A 20,705-nucleotide genomic window follows, 5' to 3' on the forward strand; every position below is an offset into this window, starting at 1 on the left:
AGAGAGAGAGAGAGAGAGAGAGAGAGAGAGAGAGAGAGAGTGCTAAATAGATTGTACTGTTTCGAGCTTTTCTGTATCTTTGTCTTTTCGAATGGGTCTCTTTACAATCTATAGAATTATGATTAAAATTTTCGCAGAACGTAGAATGAGCTGAAAATAAGGTTTATCCATTATTGAATTCTATCTTCATTTTTTTAATATAAAGTGAGCAAGTGTTTTGACTTCGAAAGAATAGTAGGCATTTTTGCGTGCCTGCAATGAAGCTTTAAATTTGATGCAATAAAAGAGGAGTAAACAATACTAAGTAATTGTATTTTACTTGGTGTGTTAGCGTAACAATACAATTTCCGCATGATTTTCAGTTTTCTTAAATCAATTCATTTTTTGTATTCAAAAGAATTTTCTGGAAGCAAATATTTAGAAGAATTAAAGCTTTTAGGAATTTTAGAAATAATTTTGTTTTATAAATATTTTATATTTTACTACAAAATATGTAAATTATTACAATGAAATTTATTTAAATGCTCAAGCTTGTTCGCCATATAATTCAAGGCATAAACTTTTCTGACGAGGCCGATAATACCGTTAATTCTGCCAGACTTTCTGTTTTTGCAAGTCTTTCAGTACCGTTAACCCTTAAACACGATTAAATCTATTAGACAAGAATAAGTCCATTCTAATTCTTTGAAGAGGATATTATTTTATTTTATTATATAAGTATGATTCACAAATCTTATTACTTAGGATGTATTTTTAATTGCAGCCAAGATTTGTCCCTTTTGCAAACAAGAGAGAAAAAAAGCCAATGGAATAAGGAATTTAGGACAATCATAGAAAAGGCAATTGGTGTGATCCGCAATGATTATTATTGCATCTTTGATTTGTATTATCATAATTTATTAGTAAAGCATTTAACTACAATCCATATAGCTAATTAAGCCAGTTTTCCAAGTTATTATACAACACATGTTGAAAATAACTTTATAAGCAAGTATTATAAGTATGGAAATTCAAAACCGAATTCAAATAATGAAATATTTTATAGAGGAAAAGTAAAGGAAAAATTATGAATATACTGCACATATTTTCATTAAAACAAAAAGTTACTTTTATCTTAAATTGGGGTGTACAATGCGTCAAATATTTATTTAACTTAATTTATGCTTGATTTGTGTAACAAACAATGGAAAAAAGATTGCGGGAGGATTTGGTTTAAATATACCGCATTTTCAATTAAGGTTAATGAAATGCGAAAAACTTAACCTTAATTTTATTTCTCTTTAAGTTATTTTCTTTAAAAAGTATTTTTGTTTTTAAGATTTCTTTTACTTGAAATAATTTATGTGTTCATAATATATTCATTAGTTTTAACAAAAGACTGGTGAAATTTGTATTTCAGCATAACAATTTTTCAAGCAGCATGGAGCTTTTCATTTTCATTTAAAATTAAATTATCTGCTTTTAAGCAAATAAAAATAACTTTTCTCTTCGAAATCATCAGTTTTAGCACAATGGAGGAAGGAAGATTTTTATAGCGTTCTTCTAATTTAATAAAACACAATGAGAAATCGTATTTTATTTTTAACGCGTAGTTCGGTTTAAGAATTAAAAATGGTATAATAAGATCTAAAAGAAATGAAGGCATATTTATTTATTATAATACAGCAACTCTAATTTCCCTCAAGCTTCTACATTTAAGGAAAATCCCAAGAGTATTCTGATTATGATTTTAATTAATAACCGTTATTGCCGTAATTTATTCATCAAATAATCTCGAATAATATTTTTAGTCATATTCAAACGTCATTCATTCCTTTCATGAATATGAAATTTTTTATGCATCTGCAATTTTATACATTTATTTCATTTTAAACAAATAAAAATAATTTTTAGACAAAAAATATATTTGAGCATCAATTTTTTTTAAATATTTGTTATAATAAGCGAATGTTTATTTCTTAAGCTACTGTATGGTAGTTCTCATAATTATATTAAGTAAAAAATAGATATAAATGGTATATAATATATATTGCGAAACATACAAAATGTGTGACAGATAAAATAAATTAAATTTAAAAAAAAAGCATTTCGAAACTGTTTTATTCTTTCTAAAAAAGGATTAAATTTGGGATAATAATTAAAATCTCATTTATAATTCTTCGTCTTTAGTAAACACGAAAACTCATCGGAAATTTTAAATTAAAACTTCAACTGTGTCTTAATTCAAATCTGAAACTTAAAAAAAATCTCATAGACAATGGCGTATTCATTCTGAAGTAGATATACATTTTCATATTAATTCATGAATGAAACTTACAAATACATGGATTTAAATAAGTTCAAATCTTAATTCGAATGTTTTAAAAATTACTGCGGAAAATATTGCTTCCTCTGCTTCGTTTAAAATTCAAATTTAACAAACTTAATTTAAATGGTAATTATAATTTTGACTAAAACTTTGCGTTTGTGAAGCTTGATTGAATGAAATTATAATTGAAACCACTTTAGTAACTCTATTAGTAAATTGATATTAAGAAAAGAATAAAAAATATTTAAAGAATAAAAATAAAAATAAAAAATATATAATTTCCAATGGAAAAACGCGCTAAGCTGCTGTGAATCCAAAAGGAATTGAAACAAAAGAAACAAATGAAATATGAAGAAAAAAAAAGGACAAATATGTCCAGAAGTCATAAAAGACTTTTATGACTTCCGGAGCTGGTACCCTCAGAAGACATCAGTTTCGGTTGTCATATTTATCCATTTTTTTAATATTTCATTGTTTCTTTAGTGGTGTGATGTAACTGCTTAATTTATATGCTGGAAAACACGATTGAAAAGACGCTTTTTTTCCACACAATGAAAAAAACTAACAAAGCAAATAAAACTAAACCTTGCCAAAATATCATCCGATATTAGACCAATGAATCAAAAAACAAAAATGGGCACAACCTGTAGATAAATAAGGAAACCAGTCACTTGTCCAGCACAGCAGCAGACCGACACACTGTCAGTCAGAGAAAAACCTATCTTATAGGTTGTATGATCGCCTGTGGCAGTTACATAACTCTTACGTTAGCGTTTAATACCGTTTTTGATGATGCGATGATGCCATTGCAGCGATGGAAGAAGAAAAATGCATCCAAGGCAGAACAAATGGTCCCCGCACCAAACTTACTGTTGGTGCCTTCCTCAGCCAAACAGCAAAAAAAAAAAAAATAATAAATAAATAAACTTACGTGTTTAAAATTTTTACTTGCTTCAAAAATATATACATAAATAAGAAATAACACTCAATATGTTTCAAGCGCTCAGATTTTAGGACTTGACAGACGAGAAAAAGAAGAAACAAAATTTGTTTGAAATATAAAAGACGATAGTTTTGCAACCGATGGAGTATTTACCACATTCCTTGTCAGTGCAACCTTGTCTACATTGGATGAACTAGACGTGCTTTAAAATTTAGAATTATGGAATGTGATAGATATGTTCATTATCAAGAATTCCAAGAATCACGTTGTTGGAACCTTGAGCATAAATTCAATTTCAGCAAATTTTACATTTTTTAAAACTTTTAATGATGGATTTACTCAGTTTAAAAGTAAAAAAAAGAAACTATGACAAAAATTTTTCAAAGTTAACATTTTGTTTAAAAATTATTTTTAAAACCATTACGATAAAAATAATACCCGAAAAAAAATAATACACATTATTAAAAATGTTAATTTAGCATTTTTTTCAATAAATGTAAAATTATTAGTAAAATTGAAAGCTTCATATAGAGAAATTGAAAATAAATCATCAATTATTAAAAATATTCTGCTGTGTACTTCTTATAATAGTACGAATGGTAAAAATAAAATACAAATAGTATATTTCTAATTATATATTTAAAATAATTACATATCAATTAATATAGTATTAAATATTTTATTCATTACTCATTTTTGTTCAAAATAAATTCATATAAAATCATTTCAATACTTCCTCCCAAAAATTACGATTTAAGAAAATCCTATTTCATTTCTCATCTAGGGAAGAAGAATCTGTTAAGAAAGCTTAAATATGGAATTTAACATTTGCTGCTAAGTGGCTTGCTCATTTTACAAAGAGAGTAGTTGTATTAAACTCCCTCAAGTTGAAGTTTGCACGCTAAATTTCTGGTCTATTTTAAGATTCTACTAATTTCAAATGCTTTGAGCTACCCAGTTAATTTCAGTTGCAAAAGAATTTAGAATAGCATGAGCACTTAAGTTTCATAAGTTTTAGAATTAAAGTATAGAGCTGTTACATTTCAAGAAGCATACTAAGTTTATGAAAGCTGTTACTCTCTTGAATTTAAAGAAAATTTTAATTGAACATTTTAGTTGTACCTATGCATTGTTTGGAAGAAAAATTGCCAATTTTACACCAAATTGAAAAATTGTTCAGTTCCGAGTTAGAATATAAATCTAGGGAACAAAATATAGTATTTTAATTTAAAAGAATAATATTAATTCTGTTATGTACTTATTTTATTACTAAATTAAAAATTAATCACAGTCATTTGGACAGAGTTATTTCGAGTTACACTTTGTAAGTGCTTTTAATTATGTCCAACAAATTAAATGTTGGACATAATTATTTGTTGGACATAATTAAATAAAATTTAATTATGTCCAACAAATTAAAAGATATCTGTCTCAAATCATCATAAGTCTCTGTTTTTAATCTGCTTTTGAGCATTTTAACAGTTAGAATGTATTTTTCCGAATTCTGTGAAAATAAAACCTCTTAAAACTAATAGAATTCAATTTTTTTTTTCATGTAGGATCATATACATCAGGATTATATACAGTAGGATCATATACAGTAGGGTTTTTACATCAGTTGTTAAAATGGGTGTTCGATGATTTTTTTTTCCTTTTGGTATATATCTTTTTTCGAAAAAGATATTTCACTTTTTTTCTCAGAAAATGCAGAAGAAAACATTTTTTTTTAAAAAAATGTTTTTTTTTTGCTGCTCTTAGACGCGTTTTCAAATTTTAGAAAATGTAAGAAAATTTCAAAAATTAAAATTATATTTATTTTCTTATCAGAAATGGAAAATAAAAACTTTTAAGCATCACATTAGTTTTGTAGATATGAATAGTGCTAATTTAAATATGTTTTAATGTTAATATATGCTTAAATATGTATGAAAAAAAATAATGAGAGTTAAATTAATATTGAAACCAAATGCATTGTTAGCTCTTGTAAATTCTAATTAAATGTTCTAGCCCAAAATTATTATTCAATTTATCCTTGAAGAAAACGATAATTTTTTTGAAATTGAGGTTTAATATTGTTTCACAGTTCTTTTACTGGTTACAAGTTATGTATATTTTTCAGCTTTGCTGCAGAATATCTCAAAGAAACATTTATATAATGCTTTTAAAAATATCAGTGTTATTATTAAAAAAAAAGCTATTTTCCTATTATTGTTGCTGTTGCAAACCCCATGATCAGTAGGGCTATATCAATTCCCTTGATTTTGTGCACCCTAAAAAATTCAAATAACATCACAGGACTGCCCGTCATATCTTGTCTGGTAGGCCCCAGACAAGCAAGGATGTGGTCAGGAGACGCCTGTTCATTGTACCTCATGGTGCAGAAATCAAAGCACCCACCTGGAACAACCTGGATATTTTAAAGATCTTAAGTGACCACTGAGAAAGCGAGTGAGGGTGCTCTGATCTAGTCGGCAGAAAACAAATTCCAGAGAGCCTCCCTTCCTATCACTCCTATACCGAAGGCATGCTGGTGGGGCACTTCAGGAGTCTTTAGGCCTTATCTTAGCCATGAAAAAGAAAGTATCTTAAAAGTGACAGACCCCCTTTAGTCCTGTAAAACGCCTCATGCTGACGAGGGGGTGTATCTGGGTGGAATGGGCGAAGTATGTTGCGAGTATACTCCTGGTAGGGCCACCCTAGGCTTGAAGGCCATCGCCATCCATATTGCCCATCTGAGGTCTGCAGGCATCGGAACTGAGTCAAGCTTCTATATTTGGTGCTCCGGTCTCTGATCACAAAAGCTGCAAGATTTCCCCATTTACAAAATGAAATTTAACACTACAAAATCTAAGTTTTCATTTTTTACTACCAATAGAAAATTATAGGATTCCGACCTACATCTATTAAACGTTATTTTCTCTTCAAACCTTAACAAAGAAATTTAATTTTAAGCTTTAATGACTGCTTTAAAGCTCTGAGATTATATTATATTAACCAGCATTTGAATCCATTACCTTACATATTTTGCTTAATAAGAATATGCATAACATAATGAGCAATGGACTTAGTATTTTGATAGTAATGAACTTACACAATTTTCTAAATCTAACGAATAGCGATAGCTTGAAGTTTCATTTAAATTATATGACGTCTGCAAAATCAATTTTGTTCTGGGATTACGGGCTGCAATTAAGTAAGTGATAAAATACAGCTCGCTTCTCAGTGTTTTCCTTGACCTTGTAACAATGTTACAGCTAATTGCAACTCTATTACAATAGCCTTTTTAACGAACTAAGAATAACTATTGTATTAAAAGTGTAAACCAAATTAATTTTTGATTAAACTAGCCAATTAAGTTATTTCTTCATTTATATGAGTAAGTTATTTCCATATTACTTGAGTATGCATTTCATCTTAAATATTTATGTTCCTGTTTGATAGAACTAAGATGTAACTTCAACTTATTTTTCCTGTTATTAGCTCTAACTGGTTGCCTTAATCTCGTGATTTCCGTCTTAATGTCCTAAACAACGCTTGTGTTCTCCGGAGATTAGAAGCTTAGCACCGAAATCCAACTTTTTATTTTATTCGCTAAGGTACTTTCATTTGTTTTTAGCTTCCTAGATCCTCTTTTTGACGTAAATTTCTGAAGCAATAACTATTTCTTAGAGCTAAATGTTTCGTATGAAATATACTTAATGATAAAGAATATAATGATTTTTTTTTTTTACCTAGCATAAAAAATATACGTATTTTAATGGCTTCTCTAATGACTGAATTTTGAAAGAGAATGATTTGAATAAATCAAAAGAGAAAAATAAACATATTCAAATCTCTAATTTTATTTACAACGATCATTTATTTCAAGAAGTATTCGTTTTTCTGTCTCAGTATTTATTTTAACTACATTTTGTCTCATACATTCATTATTAAAAGAACAACTGCTCTTGCGTTCATTTTATCTAAACTTTTTTGTCATTAATGCTTTAAGTATTGCATGGTATTTTTAATATTTAAAAATATTTATTTCATTTTTCAAACTTAATTTATTTTGTGCATGTTTATAATAAAGCGTACATCAAAAGTTTGAGATAATTTGAAAAAGTAGAATATTTTAGTTTATTTTTACAATGATTAATATAAACCCAATTCTAGAAGTTTCTAAAACAGTGATATGATTTAATACCTTTGTATATGCTTTTGAAAAGTCTATAAGTTGTAATATAGTTTTTCTTTCAATATTCTAACACTCTCTTTAAAATTAAAACAAGCATTTTTGTTGAAAATAATATTATTAAAAAAAATTTAAAACATCAGTTTTTCTGTCCTTTTGCAAGAATTGCTTATAAAATTTTTAAAAAGACATGAAAAATTTAAGTTAATTTGTCTTATTACTAATATTTTAAATCTTTGAACGTTTTATCTGCTTTCCTTAAAAAAAATTCATACGAAATTCTTGGAACCACCTTTCAAGAAAAAATTTATAAAAAATGAACGGAGACTATTACAACTCGATTCGTATAAGTGATTTCCAGTATTTTAGTTCTAACATTTTTGGACAGAATTAGAGAAAAAAAATTTTTTTTCATAAAACTTTGTCTTAGAATTCAAAAGTCTTACAAAAAATGTGTTTTATTTTTTATTGAATAAATGTTTTCATTTTTATGAATTCGACACCAACTGCAAATCTTAATCTGAGTCATATATATATTAAAAGATATCNATACATATATATACATATATATACATATATATATACATATATATATATATATATATATATACATATATATATACCTAATTTTTATATTAACATAACTTTTTAATTAACATAACGTAAATTTTTATGTTAACATAACTGAATTTTTACTTTCATATGTGTTGGGTTTAAATTTCTCAAATTTTAAAAATTCATTTCAAGCTCTTAAATCTAAACAAAATAAACACATGGTTTCTGAAAACTTTAGAAATGACTATTCAAAACATGAACCATACACGTTGATCATTCAGCTTTGCTAATATAAAAAATAAGTAAAACGCTCTTGAATATCATGAAAATAAATTTCTTTTTTGATTAAATAGAGCTGTAAACTAGTTGCAAAATGCATTTTAAATTATATTTTAAATAATCTTTTCTCAATAAAAATCATTTTCATTTGAAATCTATAACAATGATTAATGTTAAACCAATGAGAGAAAACATGATTCCTCAAATATATTGCAGTACGGAGTAAAAAGTTTGGACAAGATTACCGTACTTGCAAAGACATTTCTAGTAACATCATAATTTTAATAATTAAACTGAAAAATACGGTATTTAAACAATCCATTTGGTAATTTTTTCTCTTTATTGTGGTAACGGTTTACCAAAAATTCTGTTTGTTTTTTTTCAAATTCCAGTTTTTATTACCACATATATAGTAAAAATAAAAATCTAAAAGTAAATTTAAATGCAAAAAGGGTTTTATTGCCATGTTCTAAAGCAGGGGTCTCCAAACTTTCCCGCCTTAGGGCCATACTGATTACTCCAGTAAGTTCCGAGGGCCAAAACCATATTATCATTGTTGCCGGTGGTAAAAAGTGAAATAGTCCACTGATGAAAAAAAAAGTCCGAAAAAAAACGCAACGTTTAAAAAAGGCTGCAAATCGGACTAAAGTCCGCAAAGCGGCTACACTGCATATTATTAAATTTCCTGTCATTATCTGTAATTTCTAGATTAGTCGTACAGTACGAGCCATGAGGAGTAACGTGACACGACATCTGGTGGACACAAGCGGAAATAGGTAGTACCTTCTATCCCTAACAGATGGCGCTAATAGCACGTACAGAATAATCTCGTTGGTTCGAGAAAGTTCTGGTGTCTTCCACTCACTTCTAGATGGCAGTAATTGGAATATATAAGAAGGCTAGTGGCACAACCACAAGTCAGTTCCTATGACATTGTTGTGAAATAAAATAGTGCGTACCTCCTTAAAACGTGTTTGTGCGTGCTTAAGTTTAAGACATCTTTGTAACAGTATTTTGATTTGAATTGTTGCTTTTGTGTGTGATTTAGTAGTATGGAAAAGAAGCGAAAAATTGATAGTGAATGCAAAAAATTCAAAGATCAGTGGAACATTCAGTATTTCGTAATTGAGTCCAGTAACAAGGCGCTATGTTTGATTTGCAATGAAAGCATAGCCGTTCTCAAAGAATCTAACATTAAACGTCATTATGAAACAAAACATTTTTAAAATTACTCAAAATATACATGAAGTTTGCGGACAGAAAAATTCGAAGCTATGAAGCGCGGATTGAAATCGCAGCAATCTTCATTTACAAAACTCAAAACTGAACAAGAGGCTGCAACTCGTGCCAGCTTTCGCGTGGCTCTTGAAATTGCAAAACGTGGAAAACCATTCACCGATGGAGAAATGATCAAAGAATGCATAATTGCAGTAGCCGAAGAAATGTGCCCTGAAAAGGTAAATTTATCAAAAACTGTCAGTATGTCAGCAAACACAGTTGCTCGAAGGGTAGAAAACATCGTTGAAAATATATCCTCTCAACTGTTCGACAAAAATGGACATGTTGAGGGGTTTTTTTTGGCCTTGGAGGAGTCAACGGATGTGTCAGATACTGCTCAGGTGTTGATTTATATTCGAGGAGTAGGTAAAAGCTATTAAGTGCATGAAGAACTTCTTGATATGTATAGTATTCATGGCACAACTACTGGTACAGATATTTTTAAAGGAGTTGAAATGGCTATTAATCAAAAGAACCTTCGATGGAAAAACTTGAAATGTATTACAACTGATGGAGGCAAAAACATGAGTGGGAAAGATAAAGGAGTGGTCGCTCTTGTGTCAAAGTCTGTTGAAAATGACGGTGGTTCAAAACCATTAGTCTTACATTGTATCATTCATCAACAGTCTTTGTGCGGAAAATGTTTGGATATGTCTGAAGTTCTGAAACCAGTCATATCAACTGTTAATTTAATCAGATCTTTTGGGCTGAATCACCGACAATTTATTGCAGAGATTGGAGAAAATGACTTACCTTATCATACTGCCGTACGTTGACTTAGTTGTGGGAAAGTCCTTTAGCGCTTTTTTGAACTTCGAGCATTGATCGAAATTTTTTTGAATGAAAAGCATCGCCCTCTTGCTGAATTACAAAACAACGCATGGCTGTGGAAGTTAGCATTCTATGTTGATTTGACAAAACATGTGAACGAACTGAATTTGAGATTGCAAGGAGAAAACCAGCATCTTCCTGATTTATACACTAATATCAAATCATTCCGGAAGAAATTGATACTGTTTCAATCACAACTACGAAGTAAATGTTTTTCACATTTTAAAACATGTGAAATATTCAGCCACACCACTGAGACTGAGTTTCCTATCGATTTTGCAATCGAAACTTTGAGTGCTTTGAAAATAAATTTTGATACTCGTTTCTCGGACTTTGATGCCATTGCGAATCAAATTAAGATTTTTCAGAATCCTTTTAATACTGACGTTGAAACCCTAGCCCCGGAACTTCAAATGGAAATGATTGATCTACAGTGCAGTGATATAATTAAGAACAAATATCAAAACTCACCTTTGTTGGAATTTTATAAGAGTCTTCTACTGACACAATTTGATAATTTGCATAAATTTGCTCGTGGGCTGTTTTCTGTTTTTGGTACTACTTATTTGTGTGAGAAGACCTTCTCCAAAATGAAGTACACAAAAAATGTTTACAGATCTAAATTAACTGATGAGCATCTTAAATCTCTTTTAATAATTGATACAAGTAAAATTAGTCCACAACTACAAACTATTGTCAGTGGAAAATCTCAATTACATAAATCTCATTAGTATTTCATATGTCATTATGCTTGTTATAAGTTATGTTTTTATTTAAAATGTATAAAATGTTAGTTGGATTCATTTCAATAATTTGTTAGTTATTATATACTGAAGTTAAATTTTCTGCATATTATACATGTCTCTACTCATTACAATTCTGTGTTTCTTAATCCAACTTATCACAAAAACAATAACAATAAGCCTACAACAATGTTATGAGTAGTTAGCCCATGACCATATCAATGTAGATGCCATATTAATAATTATTCAACGTAAAATTAGAACACTTCAGTAAACTAAATTTAGTTTGCTATAAAAAATATGTACTCTAAAAAGAGTTTTCAAGTATGCTAGCTCTCCGCGGGCCGCACAAAATCTGTCCGCGGGTCGGATGTGGCCCTCGGACCGTAGTTTGGATACCCCTGCTCTAAAGTATCACGCTAACGTTATCAAACTCTTATTCAGAACTATCGTTAATTTTACAATTTATGTGGTAGATTTAACATTTTGATTTCTGTGACTTTTACCAAATGGAATAGAAATAATCCGTTTTCGGTTCTACGGTTTATTTAAAATTGTAACTTATTCATTATTTTGCTAGGAATAAGGTACATTTAATTGTTTTCATTTCCGAATATATTTCTCAATTATAACAAGGGGATGAAGGATATGAATGGTGGGTTTAAATGCTTAGTCAAATCGTTTATATGTGATGCTAGACTTAGATAAATCAAACTACAGTGACTGTTTTATCACTTTTCATGAGTTGGTAGCACTTAAATATTTATTCAAGTATACCAAAGCTTTTATTTGTAAATGAAAAAACTTTATAAATAAAAAATCACTTAATTGTAAAAAATCAGATTTAAAAACGTGGCTGAGCTACTAATGTTTAACTCTGTAACTTTGTAATTTTGAAATCAATCCAGAAGACAAGAGAAAGTTTGAATCAAGAATTAGAAGAAATATACCTTTGTGGTGGACTTTTTAAAGAAACCTAACCCACATTTGCGTGACATGTAGAGGAAAAACTACGAAAAACAAGAGAAAGTTTGAATCAAGAATTAGAAGAAATATACCTTTGTGGTGGACTTTTTAAAGAAACCTAACCCACATTTGCGTGACATGTAGAGGAAAAACTACGAAAACATCCCACGGTTTGATTTAAAACGTAAAAAAAAAAAGAAACAACAACTTGAATCTGCATTATGTTTCCATCTAACACCAAAATTCAAAATGTTTAAATAAAAAAAAACAATTACCTGAAATAGTAAACATCACAAATTGAGAAAAAAAGGTATGGTCTAAACAACCAGAATATGGTGAAAAATATGGTTTTACCGAAGCATCTGAAAAAGTAATCATTTTTGCCAAAGTACTTTGGAAATGCTTTGGTTAAAATCAGCAAAAAAAGGTGGTTTTATTACCTTGCTGTTTGATATTAAATTTGGTAATTTTATCTTGGTACCTCAGAGCAAGTCACAGAAACCATTTATTTAGTTAAATTAACTTTTCAGATTTGGATTTTAGTAAATGCGTGCTGATAAAAACTATATTTTTGAGCACAAGAATTTCCGATAAGTCGTTTCCACTTGAATGAAAAATATGCGAATAAATGGTCTAAATACCGTATATTTTAGTTTTGATACCCTAATTGTTTTGTTGTTTTTCATTGAAACATTATATTATGGAAGTAATTAATTTTACAAATTTGTTATCTCGAAGTAGTTTCGGCACCTACATTACTGTTACCTAAATGTAGTATTCTGCTTCTTTATGTTTTTACATTTATTATAATATAAGACAGAAATATTTTCTCTCAATTACAAGTTATGGGAACATTGTAAGCCTGCATTTACTTTATTATTTTATATTTTAAGTTAATATAGAAAAAACTGTTACATAACTTACACTCTAGTCTAATTTACAAGCTAAACCATTAAGACGAAATTGTTTCTTGTTAAATTACATAGTGAAAAAAAATTTATAATGGTGGATAACAGAGTTTACAGTTAAAATTTGCAGAGAAGAGTTACATGTCGAGAAGAGTGATCATAAAATCATATAAGCAGCTTCTCTTGTGTGTAGTACGTATATATATATATATACAGTGGTGGCCAAAAGTGTGGACACTTTTTGAAAGTTTCATGTTTTTCAACTTTGTGTGCTTGCAGAATATATTAATTTTCACTTAAATACAAAAGTTTATATATCAAATTGAAGGTAATTTAATGTGAAATTTAATAACAAAAACAGAATTAAAATATTTGTATTAAAAAACAAGTTATGCCTATTTTAGTAGAACAAACAAACGTAAATCGTTTTGAATAAAGACGTGTTTTGTAATAAAAGTGTACTAGCCAATCACAAACACTGTTCTTAGGACCAATCAAATGTCTGTAACTATAGTTTAGGTTATTTGGATGGCAAAAGAGTTATTGTTGTGGAAATATTTTGCGGAATGATGCATACTAGTACAATTAAATAGAGTATTGCTGTTTTTTAATATTTAAAGTCCTTTTTTTAAATATTAAACTAATTTTAAACAATGTCATCAACAAGAAGAACTAATTGGACATCTACAAAAATAAGCCGAATTGTCATATTGAGAAAAAATGGCCTCTCTTATGCTGAAATTGCAAGACAAGTTGATGGTTCAGTGACTTGTTCTGGTGTACGAAAGTTCTGTTTACGTTATGAAAAAACGAAATCAGTGGAAAATAAAGCCAAATCAGGCCGAAAAAAATGCACAAGTGCTACTGCCGATAGAAAAATTAAACGGCTATGCCTTCAAGATAGAAAAATTTCATCAGATGCCATTAGATGTGAAATGAATGCAGCGGGTATTGCAGTAAGTTCAAGAACAATAAGAAGAAGGTTATCAGGATTTGGACTACAAGCTAGAATTCCAAGGAAAAAACCATATTTAAATCAAAAGCAACGCGAAAAACGAGTTAAGTGGGCAAAAGAACACATTAAATGGTCAGAAAATCAATGGAAGCAAGTAATCTGGAGCGATGAGAGTAAAATATCGCTCTTTGGTAGTGATGGTAGAAAATACGTGAGACGTAGAGTAGGTGAAGCACTTCATCCTGATTGCATTGAAGCAACTACAAAAAACCCAACAAATGTCATGATTTGGGCATGTATGTCTGCAGATGGTGTGGGCCGAATTCAAGTGATTGATGGCATCCTGAATGCCAAAAAATACATCGAAACTGTCCTGAAACCAAAATTGATACCTTCCATCAGGGATCTCTTCCCCAACAACGCACCATTTATTTTTCAGCAGGATTCAGCTCCATGCCACACAGCAAAAGTATGCAAAGCATGGTTTCAAAATAAAGGCATAGATATATTACCATGGCCAGGAAACAGCCCTGATCTCAATCCAATTGAAAATTTGTGGCGACGTTTGAAAATTCTTGTACGAAAAAAACGTCCATCCAATAAAAGACAACTTATTGAAGCTATAATTGATTCTTGGCACCATGTGATTACGAAAGATGAACTCCAAACACTCGTTCACTCGATGAAAAGACGCTGTGAAGCTGTCTTAAAAAATAAGGGTTATCCTACTAAGTATTGATTGTGTAAGTATCACTTTAAAAAAATGCAAATCTAAGATAGATCTTACTAATAGTTGCATAACTTTTTTTGTAATACAGATGTTGTAATACTGTATTTATTATTAAATTTTACATTAAGTTACCTTCAATTTGATATATAAACGTTTGTATTTAAGTGAAAATTAATATATTTTACAAGCACACAAAGTTGAAAAACATGAAACTTTCAAAAAGTGTGCACACTTTTGGCCACCACTGTATATATATATATATATACGACATTTTTTTTTATAAATGTAATTTTTATCACTTCGGTTTTCTCCATGCATTTATGCATAGTAAAATTCATATTTAGAAATGTGTATAATTATTGTCTTATTAATTCACTCAGTTCCAAATATTAGCATCATGACTTATAATATCCATGTTCTTGCAATAATATGTTTTCTAAGATAATTATTGATCAACTTTAAATAATTTAAATAACTTATCTTAACCAAACTATATAAATTTTAAAATTTAGAAATGTTTTTTTTAAATTTATGTTTTCATAAAAATAAAAATAAATAAATTAAAATATGTAAGATTTTTTAACTATGTAGAAGACTCAAGGAATTTTATATACCATTAATTCAATACAAAAGCTGAACCTAGGGACCCACGCTGTACATTTTTATAATAGAAAGCAAAGCATAAGCAAACTTAGCACAATTATTCGACTCACTGAGTATGATTTAAATCATATTTATTTTTATATTTACCTTTTTTATGAAAATAAATGCAGTGCAACTTAAAGGAAGTGCTCTTTATTGTTTATGAAAATGGAAATAAGTGAAGTTTTGAAAACGTTGTTTTTGTTAAAATATTTTCGGTGTAATCCCAATTTGACGAAACTTAAACAAGTCAGGCCATTATTCAACAAATGCATAATTATCTAGAGTAAATGAAATCGAACGGTAAAGTTTAAATTTAGGATATGGCTATTTACTAAAACCCTCATTTCTGTTAAATTATACAACAAGCAATGTTTAACGTCCTAGATTAAGCAGAAATCAACATATCTCAGCGGTTAACTTATGTATATTTCACAAACATATGTGTTTCATTCTGAGAGAATAAAATGGTTGCAAGTTAGCTTACCCTTTTTCCAGGAAATACTATCAAATGGATATCCTCCGAAAGGGCAAAGGATAGAAAATTTTTCTCCGGATAAAGCACTCAAATTATGAAGTGACCGAATGAAGAGATTTCCAAAAACATTCAATCTTCTCGAATGAATTACACTTCCAGCATCGTTAAATGCTTCGCATGTGTATAAACCACTATCCGTTATATCCACAGCTGTGATATTGACGTAGCTGAATACTTCACCCTGGTTATTTAAATAAGTACTGACGAAAACTCCAGGTCTAGTCGATACAGGCCATTGGTTATCCATGGACCATTTAAACTGTGGCTCAGGATTTCCTGTTGCAACGCACATCAAAGACACGAAAACTCCTGGTCGAACGATTTTCTCAGGAAAGGTGAACTTCAGTTTAGGAGTAATATCTGGAAAACATATTTACATGAATATCTGATAAAAATTTACTAACTAAAACTGATTCGTAGTAGTATGATAGCGAATTGTTGTTATTCTAGTTTTGTTAACAATAATTTTTGGGGAGATTTTATAATTATTGATAAAACGAGATAATGACGCGTGTGATTCTTAGTTGTTTGTTATGCGATTGTTATTTAAAATAAATAATTAATAAATTATTAAAAACACGTGACATAAAAAGTGTAATTTAAATTAACATCTTTATAGAGGCCTCTTGGTGAAAATTCACTATTTGGCAACACACTTTTCTGGCAATTACTGCAGATTTTGAGACTATACTAACTGAAGGGAATTTAGATGAACTATGTATCTTATCAAGCAGCGTATCTCTCAATAGCATTTAAGTAATTAGGTCCTTGCAGATGATAGTCACGATAGAGTCAGTCACACTATACAACAAAAATCGCAGATTATTTTAAAGCTCCATTTTCAGCGTGTCCCTTCACACATGGAGCTTTGAGGTAACGAGATGTTGGAAAAACTTACAAACTGGAGCTTCTGGCATCTAATTCATTCTTCTACTTTTCTTTTCGATCAAAATTATTCTCTATGAAAAAAGCGCAACTTGAGACTATGCGAATGATGCTCACTGCTTTTCGGGTATAAAGTTATCACTGGTATTTGAATATAAGGCCGAGTTCGACTCATAACTTTGTTTGTGACCTTGTTTGTTCTTCTTGTGACCTTGCTTGCAGACTAAATAACCTTGCTTGTGACCTAAGCTCTTAGAGAGCACCTTCATGGCTAGCTGGAAGCCTCGTTAAAAGCCTCTCTTTTATAGATAGTATTAAAATATTCGCTATCTGCAAAAATTCCACTATCAAGATGTTTTTTCTAAACACATTCTGGAATTTTGGACATCACATAAGAGGGAATTTATTCAAATCCTATCCTTGTCATTGACTTCCTTCGAGTTAACAGTTTTTTTTAAACCTGATCTGACTTCATCAGACTTTGGAGATTCGAGACAACAACACAGCAAACACAAATACACTATCATAGGTTTAAAATAAAAATAAAAAAAATTATTACTTATATTGGGTTTTAAAAATTAGTTAAGATAATATGGGTTTAAAATTTTAATGTTTAAATAGAAATAAGAGACAGTGAAGATCAAATACATACTATGACTTTTTACAGACCAAATGCATACTGTATCTGTTTACATGGTTGCATAATCAATGAGAGTTGAGAAGTATACATGGTTATCCAACATATACGTTTTAGACTTTAGAAAATTCTAGAATACCTTTTTTGCGGTTAATACAAAAGAGTAAAATTTAAACTTTAGATAACTCATATAGTGTACTTGACATTTATTAAATAAATATCTCGGCATCAAAATCTGCAGACTGTATTTTCTAATTGAGCACTTGCTGATGGGTGGGAGACACTAATATTATTTATTTGTATTCCTTAAAGATATTTAATATTAAGATATTTACATTATTGAGCATGCCTTTTAGTAATGTTCTGCAGGCAAACGAATAGTGGATACTGAAGATCAGTAGTTATTGCTCTGCTTATCATTACCAAGTTGCAAGGATGAGCACCACTGGAAGCATCATTCACATTTTAATTTCCGAATAAGGAATAAAAAACCAAATAACTTGAAAATTTCAAAAATGATTTGCTAAAGTATAAATACAATAAAATGAGGAAAAAAAATGAATGAACAAAATTTTTAAGAGTATTTTAATGATTTTCCATATTTTGAAGATTTGCAAGGGTACTTTTACTACGTGTAACGAAAAAGATTCTTAAAGAAAGTTACAACTATTGTTTTAGAATCTATGGTATAAAAAAATTAAGGAATAAAACACCTAAATTGCTCAAAATTTGACATTTATAACTGTTTGTGCATTCATGTCAAACGACTCAGGCTTTTTGAAATTTGCTGCTACTGCATGTGATAATTAGTACTACATATATGTTTAGGATTCATTATTACACATTCTCTACACCTGAACTTGGCGCAAAATTTATTATTTATTGAGTTCGTTATAAATATATTGGTTATAGATTTCATCTTCCTCGTAAAAAGTATAACAGTTTTTATACCTCTATTTACTACATTAATTGCGAAAAAAAAGGCTAACAATTTGAAGACTTAAGTATGAGTAATTTTTTATTAACTTCATATTGAATTCTATAAATTTTATTTAAAAGAAAAGAAATATCCGTTGCATTATATTATTTTCCTGAAAGTCTCCGATAAAAATAATGCATGTTTTTATTCTTTTTTTTTTGAAAAATAATTTTTAGGTGTGAGTAAAGTACAAAGACTAGTTGAATTTAAAAGAGTGCTCACCTCCAATAACTAACTGAGCACTTGCTTGACTTTCGATATTATTCCTTATAGCAAAACATTGATACATTCCTGAATCTTGTTTCATAACTTTCATTATATGCAATACTGTTGGCATAGATGTTGATATTCGTGAAGATGCCGATAATGATTTCATATCTTTCATCCACTTTATCGAGTCCGCAGACCCTCCAGCAACAGAGCAGTTAAATGTGGCTTCGTTTCCAATATCTACTCGTAAAAGTTTTGGAATAATATTTAGGGCAAGATCTTCTGGAAAAAAGCAGAATATGGATTATATGTTAAAACATATTGGCTAAAATCTACTAAAAATTATGAATTGAGAAATAAAAATTGGATGAAAAGTTTAAAATAATTGCAAATACAATTGAAAGATTATTAGAAGACAGGATACTTAATTTTTTGTATTTCTGCTGCATGATTTGTGTAGTACAGGAGGAAATACATTCTAACTCATACGTTATTTTTTAGTTTTTAAAAATGCAAATTTGATAATATTTCGAGAATGTATTTAATTATAAGCAAATATTTTTATCGAAATTTCTGTTTCATTTACTGTGAACTATTACATGCAATTATTTTTATAATAAAGAGGAGCAAATGGTATAAGTACTAGATATATGAACTTGTTTTTGGCTTTAGCTCCAAAAAATGATCACTATAAGTACATAATAGACCGGTAAAAGTTACAGTGTTGATAAAAACTTCATACATATACCTTTTAAACGACTTTAACCGAAAAAGGAAAACCGAATATTTATTTCATTAGGTGAATCAAAAATGATTTTTTAAAAATTATGAAATTGTAATTTTTATTTGATTAATCTTAATTATAAAAAATTCTTAATTCTTTTAACTTTATTTAAAGTATTAATTCTCAGTGAACCAATTTCTTAATATTGTATTTCACATTCATGTTAATTTATTCATAAGACAAGCAAATTGATAGATGTTGGAGGAAATGGAGGAAATTTAAAAGGAATCGTAAAGATTCAACGCAGTAAATTACAAAGCAAAATGGCATGCATAAAATATAGTAGTGAATTGAAAAGAAGAAAGCAAAANAAAAAAAAAAAAAAAAAAAAAAAAAAAAAAAAAAAAAAAAAAAAAAAAAAAAATAGAAATCTAAACAGGATTCAAAATCTTGTTCAGATTGCGATTCTTGCTTAGATTCAAATTTATTTGTTTAGACCCAAATTTTAAAATCGTTTTTAGATTTGTATTCAGAGTTTCAATTTTCTTTCAATTTTATTCTACAAAATGTTTAAAGAAATTAAACTAATAACTTATAAGAAAGTGAAACATACATGTAGCTCAGTATTTAATTTTTTGTTGAATAACTGATAAGTTTACCAACCTAATATGCTTTTGGATTGTCGTAATTTGATCATAGCTTTTGGCATTGTTCTTTAATATATCTGTTACTATATCGCAATAATTACATGTTATTTAATTTTTATTCAAATATTTAATATGGTTTACACCTTGTTTAATATGGTTTACAACTTCTTTTATTTTAGTAACTTTTTTTCTAATTTAATCTAAAAAAGTATATATATAATTGTCATTCTTAAACGATTTAAAGTGACTTATTGAAAATCAATCAAATGTGTCCCATTTTCTTCCACATCAATTGCTCTTAAGAGGTTTGAAAAGTATGGCACTCTGCCTGATTACCCTGACGCAGATTTTCCCAAAGCTTAATGATCTTTTCGTTGAAGTGAAACGGAGTGAAAGGTTTGAAGTGAATTCTTCATTTTACGAACAGACTCGGATTATAAAATATAGGTCACAAGAGAGAAATTTCATTAAGAGTCTGTGTCTAAGTTACTAAATATTTTATACGAATTGAACATAATAAATTTTAATGCTCCTCACAATGAACATTCAGAATGATGTTGAAGACTAAGTTATAACATTAGAAAAAATTTAATTTCCAGTTAAATTTACTTAATTTTAAATTTATTTTTAACTTGAACTCTAGTTAAAGAAAATTTTAATTGTATCACCCTTTTTAAAAAGTTTCTTTTGATCCAAAGCCTTTACTTATGAGTTACAATGTTAGAGATGAACCCAAGATTTTGACGACATGCAAGACAATAATATATATATAT

The 20,705-nt window shown here is 29.0% G+C and overlaps 1 protein-coding gene across 1 annotated transcript in view; it reads right to left on the reverse strand.

The window, feature by feature from the left end:
* The window catches only part of LOC107448584 (cell adhesion molecule Dscam1), a 106,882-nt gene that overhangs the window by 45,385 nt on the left and 40,792 nt on the right, over positions 1 to 20,705 (reverse strand). Inside the window, exons 7-8 of the mRNA XM_021146874.3 lie at positions 18,574 to 18,843; positions 15,800 to 16,210 (exon numbers count right to left, since the gene is read on the reverse strand). Coding sequence (XP_021002533.3) covers positions 15,800 to 16,210; positions 18,574 to 18,843 — 681 coding nt within the window. The remainder of the gene's footprint in view (positions 1 to 15,799; positions 16,211 to 18,573; positions 18,844 to 20,705) is intronic.

The sequence above is a fragment of the Parasteatoda tepidariorum genome, chromosome 8, assembly GCF_043381705.1.
Source record: "Parasteatoda tepidariorum isolate YZ-2023 chromosome 8, CAS_Ptep_4.0, whole genome shotgun sequence".
Lineage (NCBI taxonomy): Eukaryota > Metazoa > Arthropoda > Arachnida > Araneae > Theridiidae > Parasteatoda > Parasteatoda tepidariorum.